Source organism: Plectropomus leopardus, chromosome 15, assembly GCF_008729295.1.
Source record: "Plectropomus leopardus isolate mb chromosome 15, YSFRI_Pleo_2.0, whole genome shotgun sequence".
Taxonomy (NCBI): Eukaryota; Metazoa; Chordata; class Actinopteri; order Perciformes; family Serranidae; genus Plectropomus; species Plectropomus leopardus.
Window position 1 is genome coordinate 17,014,374 of NC_056477.1, and position 11,639 is coordinate 17,026,012.

The following is an 11,639-nucleotide window of genomic DNA, read 5'->3' on the forward strand; positions in this document are numbered from 1 at the left end:
TGAAGTGTTACAAGATGTTATTGTGAAATCATTTCTCAAATGTCATTATGTGGCCTTTTTTGGGTGATAAAACATCCAGATGTTATGATGAGGGTGTGCGTGTGGACGAGGAGTTGTATCCAGCCTTAAATGATGAAAGCAATCCTGTGTTGAAGAACAAGAAAGTGAGTAGAGTCAGATTTACATGTGGAGTTTATGTTTGTGTCACAGTTTAAGCTGTCATTGTCAGTCAGTGTTGGGCCACTGTTCATCAGGTCTTTTCTACTAACAAGACACAAGCGCTAATACTAACCTCTAATCGGTTCCACCTCTTTTTACACGTATATCTGGATAGAAACAACTCCTAAACAAAAGAAATGTAAAATGACAATTTCAAAGTGAAAATCAATCAGTCAATACCTTTATTGTCATTGTAGAGTTGTACAAGAAAATTAGGTGTCTCCTGTGCTACATATAGTACACAGGAACTTAACAGACAAGCAGACACATTAAAGATTATATACATGTATGAAAATAACACAACTCTAATAATGGGCTACTAAAGCAGAATAAGTCAAGTATACATGTTGCACATATTCATGATAATATGGCACATAGATTATTCCACTTAGTTGTTATTGCACATATCTTATAGCGTGGTTATTTAACAGTTTAATTCTTTAATGCCACATGGGTAAAAGATTTTCAGGAATCTGGAAGTGCAAGCTTAATGCCAACAAAAAGAATCTGCCAATATGTTATTGCCATGTATGTTTTCCTTAGCTGAAACAAGATTGTCCCTAGCGAAATCTGGAGGAGCTGTTGATCAGCCATCCCTACCGGCCAATTAAGATGAGTTAGGAGACAGCAGTCAATAACTTTATGACTAAACAGAAATCCTAAATTTTGTGATATTTTAGTGTTGATATTAATTCATTGAAGTTGCTCTGATATGTTTCAGAATATGTCCCAGTGTTATGTTGCATAGACTGAGTGAGAAAGGAGTTTATTCACCTTTCAGCTTTTCTAAGCAAAGCAAATTTGACCTTGTAAATATTTAAATATACATTTATTTACTTCCTTTTCAAAGCGTTTTGTTTTTGATTCCTGTAGCATCGTTGCATGCAGCCTAAAGATTCTCCAGAGAGGACACCTGAAAATGACAAGCGCATGAGGAAGAAATTAGACAAGATGATGAAAGACCTAGCTCCAAAAGAACCTCTGGGTAAAAGATTATTTCACTTTTAGAAACTTTTCAAAACAATTGTGAAATGAAAAGCTACATCATTTTTTTGTTTCTTTCCCACCACAGTTACAGATGTGTCGCCCATCATCATTGATGAAGAGAATGGAATAGTTTATAGCCCTGCGCTGAAAAGATCAGATTACATGGCACAGCGTTTAAGAGACATGAAAGAGAAACGGGAAAACCTCTCACCCACAGGTATGTGCAGCAGCAGCTGCACAGATCAATGAACTGAGAAGGTCTTTAAAATATTTATGCATTTTTGAAGCAGCAGAAATTTACATATTTATCTCACTGTCTTTTAGCTTCTCAAATGGTTGAATCCTGCTCACCCATCAGGCTGAAACCTTCTCTTGGGAGCACACCGACCGTCCTCAAATTAATGTGTAAGAAAATGTGTTGTTATCCTTTTGTTACCAATCAAATGAAAATTATACGGTAGCTTTTTTTTTTCCAACACCCAAGATCAGTGTCGACATGTCCAGGGAAGGGAAGTGTTGGAGAATTACAGATACCATATGTGATTTGTATATTTAATAGTTAATGATATGAAGACATCTAGTGTGTGATCAAAGTGGCTGAATTTTTAAAATATACATTACATGCATTACATTGGATGTTTTCAGAGTTAGCTGGCTTGTTAAACAATAAGTTGAAGCCAGATGAACCCATGTTTTAATATCCAAGATAGCACTTGTACTTGTGTCTCAGATTGGATGATTCTGTACTTATACTTTCTATTCTGAGTGGATAAGTGTATTCACACTGAGACATGTGGCAAGATGCAGTGCACCATAAGTTCAGGGGGGAACGTTTGACACTTGTCACCCTCGAAAGGTGGAGACCGCAAACACTTTTTAAATTTGTGGCATGAACTATGCAATCTAACAAGTTTTTTGATTATGCATGTTAAATTGTCGTCTTCACTGTGGAAAAATTCTAGTATTAGATCTGTGGTCATATGCTTGACAAGCTGTGAATATTTGCAACATATGGCAGCTATCGTTAAAATGGTAAATCAGCTGGTGAAGGAGTTAGTCTGTCAGCCGTAAACATTTATAGATTAAGAATTGTGCCGTGAAAACCTGTTAATTTTCAATTCAGAAGAATTCATTTGAGCAAACAAGCAGATATAGTAAGCATATACAGTGTTTTGGCGAGTGACAATCATCAAATGTCGGTGATAATGTTCTGTCCGGTTGCAATTCACTAAGTGTGTCACGGCTGTGTTTGATTTGAGACCACACTACCCTGTCAAAATTTTGCACACTACACAAGTAAGAATGTATTGCACACAGTGTACTATTTGTTTTTGCTCAAGCTCATAAAATAAGTGGGAGAGTTTTGAAAACAAATTATATTTATTACTCTTTAAAACAGAGCATGACAGCACCAAACATCCTTGTGCATCATCTCTTAAACTTGCTGTTAGCAGCTCCTCATCATCCTCTCGCTAACTTCAGCTCTCTGCAATTAGTGAAGTGAAGAACAACGTGAAGTGGGAGCAGCTGCCTGTGGTTGTATATAGTTGGAGGCATTGAGAGCCATTGCAAGTCTTTCTAAACACAGTGACAATGAACAGAAAGAGGCTAAACGATGCACAGACTCCCTTAATTATTACTTTTTTTTTCTCAATATAGATGACCAGTCGGATGATGATTCCAGTGCGTCTGTTGCTGAACCTACTTACTCACCTGATAAAGAAGAAGGGAGAACACAAGTTGATGCCACCAACCATGACCATTTTGAACAACACCACAGGAGAGGCTCCAAAAAACCATGGCTCTCACCCTGCCGTGAGGGCCCAAAACGGATTTCAAGTCCTGTGAAATGTCCTGACTTCAAGGATGAAGAAGGGACTGGACAAAAAAAGTCGAGACGGACCTCAGTCAGAAAAAAAACAGCAGAGAAACACCAATCTGTAGATTTATTAGAGAGTCCTTGCCAAGCTAAGACATCTGACAACAGCAAGAACTTTCATAAAGAAAAAAGGCAAGCACAGATGAAATCATCTAGTCCGTCACCTAACAAATCTGAAAGGGGAAAGGGAAAAATTAAAGCTGCTACGTCCTTTATGGCGACCGAGACCCATTTTTGTTCTGGTGCTGCAAACTCTTCTAGTTTACTGTCATCTGCAGCCAAATTAGGTGATGCTGCAGTTGAACTGTCAAAGGAAACTGCCACCCCGTTACAAAAAATACCTAAACGAGCCAGACAGTCACTTTCTGCTTTGGCACGATCTTTCACTCTATCCACCGACTGTAAAAGTGTTGCCTCAGATTCCACTGATCGAGATGACAGTGTGTTTGAGGACTATTTCTCCCCAGCTAACCACCACCAGAGATCAAAAAGACCTTTGCCTAATCTTCCTGTGGAGACAGACATTCAGATTCCTTTTGAGTTGGATTCTGTACCGAAGAAGAGAAAACAAAGAAGAAGTGAAAGCATCGGATCTGAAAATATGAGTAAAAAGAAGAGGAAACTGGGAAAAAGTCATCAGTCTGATGCAAGCAGTGAGTCTCAAAGTCATCCACAACAGGATGTTAAAGATTCTCTGCCTGTGTTGGAGACTCCAGATGCCGATGTTACAATGGTGACTAAAAGACGAAGACAAAGCACTTTGCCATTTACAAACACCAGCACAAGTAACAGTGATGCAGTGAAGCGGAGGAGAAAATCTACACCAGTACAAGCAACAATGTTAACAGAGGCTAACACAGAGTCCGAGCTGCAGAAAAACTCTGTCAGTGTCCTTTCTCATAGCTTGGAAAGTGAGTAAGGCTATAAAGTCTAAATGAAACACCTTTTTTCCTTTGTTATCTTTAATATCGTGACTTCAACAAAATGAATTACTTGTGGTATTTGAATTTTCACAACAGTAGGCCTTTGTAAATGTGTTTGTTATCCCTGAGTCATGTGATTTTAGAAGATTTGCATCATAATTATTCCTTCAGGGAATATTTAAATCTTGGATGAGTTGATTATTCACTCCAGCAATTTTTCTGGAGGTGAATGTTTATTTCTTGATGTCTTATTTTAAAGGGAAATATAAAGACATACCTTCAATTAAAATTAAAGCGGCCTGTCCTTCCTTTAAAAAAAACAACAACATTTTTTCCTTCATATGGTTTCACTTCATAACAGTCACACAGTCCTGTTTCGTTAGTTACCATCAGAGTGTTTTTTGAAATGTAGAAATGAAACACAAACTTAGAACATGGGGTGTTTTGCACTTGAGATAAATGAATACAAATATTAAAGAGTTGAATAAACAAAACTTTTTACATTTTTCACTTCTTCAAAATTTTCTCAAATGTAATTTCCTGAAGCTTTATTGAGAGTGTAATTCTTCCCATTAATATCTCATAAATCATATACCAGTTCTCTATAGATGGGGTGTCTTTCTAAAGCGGTTTGTTTAAATGCAACCTTTTTATGAATATTCTCATATTTTTCTTTTCTCTAGAGATCTAATTAGTAATTTAGATTATAAGTTTGATGTACATACACACGTTACAAACAGTATCTATACAGGCCGAGAGTTGTAGGTGTCATATCTCAGCATTTCCTCTGGTCTCTGTTTTTCTTGTGAAATGAAAGCACAAACATTTGTTTGTGAGTATGTGACAAACTGACAACATCTCCAGGGTGAGCACCTCGCACCTCGTGTAAGGCGTGCTGAGGCCCGACTCCCCGAGGTCTTGAAATGAAGAAGTTCTAAAACTGGACAAATGTAGAGATGAAAAATCAGTATTGATCATATTGTGAAATCGATCTTTACTGTTGTCTTGAAGAATTTAACTAATGTAAACAAATCTTACAGTAACCAAAAAAACTCTAATAATTTGGATTTACTGTGAGTTATTGTATTAAATGCCCTGCCAATTTGAGCAAAGGAGCAGTTATTAATAATGTGTTTTGAATTTTTGTAATGTGGCCTCTTTGACGACATGTAGATTACAAATTTTATTTGTCTTTTAAACTGCTGACGAAGTATCTTATTCACCATGCTCAGTGATTCTGTTCCCTCACATATTTAAAACTAAGTATATTAAATCTTTCATTGTAAATGTACTTATCTTGAACAATATGTAAGACTATTTTAGATTATTTGAGTTTTCAAATGAGTTAACTATTCTTTAAAATAAGCATTAGTTCAAGTTTACTTGAATTATTTGATTTTTAATGAAATGGAGTGAAAAACCGGTTACTTTTCTAGTGAGTGGTATAAAACATTGAAATTTCCAATTTAATGTTCAGTTTTCAACCAGGTGTAAGAGAGATTAGAGCTGAAAAACCGTGAATTTACCCCCACACACACAAACACCAAAAAACAGTTCCTGCTGTGTGATCAATTGAGTGACATCCCCCCATGCTGTTTTCAATTGTTTTTCTTGTTTTCAAATGTAGGTAGAGGAAATGTACGAACGGTTGCAGCTGGTTTAACAGAGGTTCCCTCTGAGGATGAAGAAAAAAATCACAATCAGCAAGTCAGCTTGAGTCTTCAGAGCATGGTGAACAAAACAAAGGTAAGAAGACATCATGATTGTTTTTAATGTTTAGTGTAGTGACTTTTGCACCAAGCCAGAACACTGCACAATAAAATCTGTATTGATACATTTCCTATCTTGTTGTGAAACTGCAAAAACAGGAAACAAATATTTAGTCCCCATATATAGGGCTAATATATGAGTATTATGTTTATTTTGTGATATAAGACTAGATATCGTCTTAGATTTTGGATATCTTATTATTGTAAGTGTTGCCTTTTCTTGGTTTTAAAGGCAGCATTACAGTAAAATTGTGTAATTAAGCAGAATGTTTTAGCTGTTCAATGATTTTGAACAGCTAAAACAAAACAACAAAAATTGCATGTAGTTAGTTGTAATTATTTAGTAACTGCCAAATTTTGATATGAAAGTTTGTCCTAGTTTGTGGCTAAATTCTTTGTTTTAACCATTCTGAAATTCTGCTTTTTTATCTCCCAAATCTATTGCAGCTGCAGAATATGACATCGTTTTCTGAAAGATAGGAAGTTTAGGAAGTTAACGAAACATCGGTGGTGTGTGTGTCATTCCTTTTTAAGTATTTCCTCCATCAGATCATAACACTTCCATGGCTGTAGGCGTTTGACGCATCTAGTGAAGAGGTTTTGTCTGGTCCTGAGGGCTTCCTTTGTTTTGCCTCTGTGATGGTAGCGTACAACTTCCTTGCTTGTGAAATGCACCTGGGCTCTGTTTTCGTTACGCTGGTAACCTCAACAAGCTGTAGCTGAAAAAAAGCCAACATGACGTCATCTCCCCCAGGGATCTGTTATGGGTTGACGTTATTGAAGTCTGATTACAGAAATGGTTGAAGTTGTTAGTATGTCGAGATCTTGATAAAAGATTAATGTCCAAATGTGAGGCAGAATTGGTAAACAGTCCGAGGTCACACCTTCATCATCAAACTTTGAAAGTGCAGATGGTTGAGTGATAAATTCCATGTTGTTCGAATACAGTGCAAATGTGGTGATGCTGTTGATAGTGTTGGACTAAACAAAGTTGATGTGAAATTCTTAAAATATCATGTATATGATACAAATGTGAACAATTATTTGGGCTCTTTTTGTTCATTTTTAGCAGGTGACTGAGGCAGGGTTCCCATGGTGATGAAATTCCTTGAAAAGTTATGAAATTAGAAAATCCAGGCCTGGAAATGGTTTGCAGTTAACAAAATGTTTTGATGATTTTTTTATTGTTTTGCCTGTGGTTTAAAATATGTTCTTCAGAAACCCCAAACATATCTAATATTTGGAGAAATATGTTCCTTTCATACTTATTTAAATTTTAGTGCTGCACTGCGTGAACATTGAAACATCACCAGTATCATTTACTGTTGACAGATCGTGAAGGTTTTTTTTAAGTGGTAAGCAAATGCTATTTAACAAAACATAAATCCATACAAATATGTCAAAAGTATAATACAAACACACTTCTCCACATCTTTGGGATCTTTGGCTGTTCTCTTTTTTTCTTCCTCCCAAAAGGGAAGTGGCTTTAATGTTTTGCAGAGCACCCGAATGTGCTGGTCTGGTCTGTTTGTAGCCAGTTGGCAGCGTAAATGTCTACTTAGTGAATGAAGTCAGCAAGCACTAGCAGTTTGTGTATCCGTAACGCCTCGGAAGTGTGTTAAATACTGTATGGCTGCATTGGTATATTCCTACCCATTTCAAACCACCTGAAGAAAGTCAGAGCAATGGAGTAAAATATGGAAAATGTTTGAAAATGTATTGGTAAAAATGTTTGGCAACCCTGCAGACAGGTCTGTTTGGTGGTCTGGCATACATACCATATACCTCTAAAGTCCTCGCTTCAAATCATATGGGGACCTTTGTGACACTTTTCTCTCCTAATAAATTCTTTCTCTTGTATTGTCAATAATCCATTTAAGAGCGTTCTTTGCAAAAAGCATCTTTAGGGTCAGACCAAGAGCCTAACTATCCTCTGATGTCTCCTGATTTGAGCTGGGGATCTGTGTTGCATGTCATTTCTCATCACTCATTTCTTATCATCTCTGTACTGTCAGTTATAATTTCTATAAATGCATTGACCCAACTCACTACTAGAATCCCTAAAAATCTGATGAGCTTTGGTCTTTTTAAGCATAAGCTTCATACAATAACAGTCAAGAGTCAGAAGAAGTTGCTTTGACTGTGTCCACGCAATGTCTCCACGGTTCCTGCAGATTTTTAAAAAGTCTTAAAAGGAATTTAAATCACTTATCTTAAAATAAGGCCTTTATTTCTCAGTGCTGTTCTACCCTCAGTCTCCAACATGGGACAAAATAAGTCATTTTGTATGTTACGATAAACATTTGGGCAAAATTGTCCCTAACCCAAAGTAAAAGTCATGCTTTTTTTCATTCAGTTTTGGTTATTATAGCATTTGATTTATATTTTATTTTAAGTAGCATTAAAAAAAGTCTTGAAAATTCTTAAATCTAACATGCTTTAAGCTGTATGACTAACACTGTATGTGCCCAGTGGTGTTTTTCAGTCTATATGTGACAAGTGGTTATCACTCTGTTTTCACTCTCGCTCTTTGTAATTGGCTCTCACAGCCTCAGTCAATCTCAATCTTTGCAGAAACCCAGCTCCTCATCTGTCTTTGGTTTTCTGGATAGCGTCATTTTCACTCTGCACAGAGTAGCAGCCGTCTACTCATTCAGTGAAGAATTTCCTTCATTTGTGCTGGGAGCGCTGGTGCTCCGAGGCCATGCTGCAGTTCACACCAGCTCTTTGTCAGAGGCTCGTTACGTGCGACTCATTCTTCAATGCCTGTTTTGTTGTGCTGCTGCCAGAACATGTTCACAGCGAAAGATAAGCCAAAGTCCCCTTTGAGGAACCTTCAGAGTAGCTGCCCTTGTTTTGAGCTGTTTGACTTAGTATGAAAGACCTCAGAATGAGCTGTTTTTCTTGTTACATGTCCTGCGTTTGAATAAGATAACCTTGGTGTAGATCATTAGCAAACTGGCATATCAAAATGTTTTCCTTTGAATACGACTTCTTTCATGACAACAGAGGAGTAGCAGTCATGGTGTGATGGTAACCACTTCAATGAGTTCACAACTTGCTTATCAGGGATAATGTGATGTGTGACTGTTGTGGGAGGAACCGGTGGACCATTTTGGCACCACTATGTGCCGCAGGCCTTAACCCCTGACATCCAGCTGGGGGACCAGATATCAGAGTGTGGCAGGAAAGGGCCCAGGGCCCCGTTTGTAACTGCTGCTCAGGTGTTTGTGTCGATGATGGCTTGCTGTATTGGAGCCAAAGTACAAGGCTGGATGGATCACAGTCATCAGGTTACAAATTTACAGTTCTGTTGCAGTGGCTCTGAATGTGTTTTTCTCCACTCATGGCCTTGGTGTTTGATTTCCTTTTTGGTCTCCATGCAACAGTATATTCGGCAGGGTTATTGAAAGTGCACAGTTTGTCTGGCTGTTGCATAGTGATCCTTTTACCTGTTCAGTGCTGTATCATTCAACAAACCAGCTAAAAATTCCTACACGCAAAAGAAACATACATGCAATACATTTCCCAGTGTCTTTAAGCCATTTTTTCTGTTTATAGATACTGTATCATTGGCTACACTAAAGTGTATATTTGTTCACAAATTTCACACCCTTTTTTCTGTGATTTTTGCTCCTGCAAACACAAGCCAAGAAACAAATCAAGCCAAATCAGTGCTCTGTAGCTGCTCCACTTTTATTTAATTGTTTGCCAAATATGTAGATCTTGTGACACAGTACAAGAAGAAAGAAAACGCTGTGAGGCTTAGAACTACTCCCCAAAAATGAAATGTGTGAAAGCATTAAACACAGACAGGGTAATGATTTAATTGTTATCATTCTTTGTTTTCTCACTTCTAACCGTTGCCTTAATTCCTTTACAACTGCATTTAGTTTATACAATATAAGCTGAAGTGTCCAAGATCAGCCAAGTAAACAGAAATTTTGTTAAAAATGTTTTATCGCTGTCATTTTTTTGTCATTCATTATTGTTTCAGGCTATGAGAACACTGGTCATGACGAGCATGCCTACAGAGTAAGTACAAACATTTAAACACTGTCTTAAGCGTGAAGGTGAACTAGTTGGAAAAACATGTGTTATTTAATTATATGTGCTGGATGTTTTCCACTGTCCTCACCTCTTGTAGGAAGCAGAACACTGTGATTCAGGTGGTGAAGGTGCTGGGTGGTTTTTCAATCGTCGATCGAGTTTGTGAGAGCACAACTCATGTGTTGTCTGGTGGTCACCGGCGGACTCTCAATATTCTGTTGGGCATAGCTCGTGGCTGCTGGATCCTGTCTTTTGAATGGGTATGTATGCTTGTATCCGTGTTCATTGCTTGTTATTATTAAAATGGTGATGAAGTGTGACACTGTCTTTTATTTTTATTTTTCCTGAGTAGATCCTCTGGTGTTTGGAGCAAAGGCAGTGGATTCCAGAGGAACCGTATGAACTTTCAGAACAGTTCCCTGCAGCACAAGTGAGTACCAATACTATTTTTTAGTGCTAGTAAAAGTTTCTACTGCACCACTGTAACCCAGCATTATACTTCCCTGTAAACCACTAATTTCTTTTGAATGACATTACATTAAGAGATAGTAAGTTTGGTAGTTTGTGCCTTTGCCTATATATATATATATATATATATATATATTTCATATATTTCATTCTAAATGTGACTAAATTAAAAAAGAAGCCTTTAAATTAACTACATAGATTTTTTTATACCTCTGTGGTGGCAACAACTGTAGTTGGAGGCATTATGTTTCCAGGTTTTCTGTTTTATGTCCCATCCTTGAAATCGTGATATCTCAAGCACTCCTTGAGGGAATTTCTTGGTATTTTGGCACATATGTTCACCTGGAATCAGCGATGAACTGATCAGACTTTGGTGGTCAAAGTCCCTTATGATCTCATAAAAAAACATTTGGTCATAGCTGACATTAATTATGACAAAATTTCACACAAATGTCTAATAGGATAAAATGATCAAGCGATGACCTGTATCCAAAAGCTCAAAGGACAACCTCACTGTGACATTATGTTCTGCAAAAACAGTTTTCAACATCATAACTCAGGAACTGAAGGGGAGACTTTTGGTCAGACACTAAAATTGTGACGCTAATCTTGGGTGCCGACCTTGAAACTTCTCCTAATGGTATAAATCTTTTGTGCTGCCCGAGGGGAATATGTTTGTCAGACATCCATGTTTTGCAAGAAAAAAAACAACTTTTAATAAATTCCTTCAAAATCTTCACTATGTATGTTATATGAGTCTGGACAGACATAGACGTCAAACAGCAACTTGACAGGTTGGCGGAGGCATTTAACTGAAAGATTTGCGCCGTAAGCTGTGTATATAGTCCTGGATAAGTGCCAAGTCAGAGAATCACACACATATATATGCACTTATTTTACAGACAAAAGAAATGTCTGACATGTTTTGCTCTCAAGAAAATTTAACCATAAATATTGTTATTTTGCATATCGACATATATAAATCATCTTTGCAATGCCCCTTTTTGACACTCAAAACTAATAAAGGCTCGTAAAACCAAAGCTGAGGAAGTTGGACGGAAACCTGCTAATTTTTATTGCCAGTCATCCATTTTCAGTCCACTTGTTTTTCCTGAGGCATCCTGTGTGAACTGTGAATGTTGCCTCTTCCTGAACTCGTCATCCATGAATCACTGTCCGCTCCTGCCACTGCGAGGGAAGACGTGGGGTCTTGATGCGGACAAATGTCAACACATTTCCTCTCAGAATTGCATCATGGCTTTTGTTGTGACAGACTAATTATTTTTTTATGTCCCAATGGCTGTTTGTCATTGCTTTACTCTTATGGACGCATCCAGTGTGTGG

General features: G+C 37.5%; 1 protein-coding gene across 1 annotated transcript in view; it reads left to right on the forward strand.

The window, feature by feature from the left end:
- The window catches only part of mcph1 (microcephalin 1), a 37,251-nt gene that overhangs the window by 2,021 nt on the left and 23,591 nt on the right, over positions 1–11,639 (forward strand). The window contains exons 5-13 of the mRNA XM_042501996.1: positions 80–164; positions 1,093–1,204; positions 1,292–1,423; positions 1,531–1,611; positions 2,866–3,996; positions 5,636–5,754; positions 9,775–9,812; positions 9,925–10,087; positions 10,180–10,257. Of these exons, the coding sequence (XP_042357930.1) occupies positions 80–164; positions 1,093–1,204; positions 1,292–1,423; positions 1,531–1,611; positions 2,866–3,996; positions 5,636–5,754; positions 9,775–9,812; positions 9,925–10,087; positions 10,180–10,257 (1,939 nt within the window). The remainder of the gene's footprint in view (positions 1–79; positions 165–1,092; positions 1,205–1,291; positions 1,424–1,530; positions 1,612–2,865; positions 3,997–5,635; positions 5,755–9,774; positions 9,813–9,924; positions 10,088–10,179; positions 10,258–11,639) is intronic.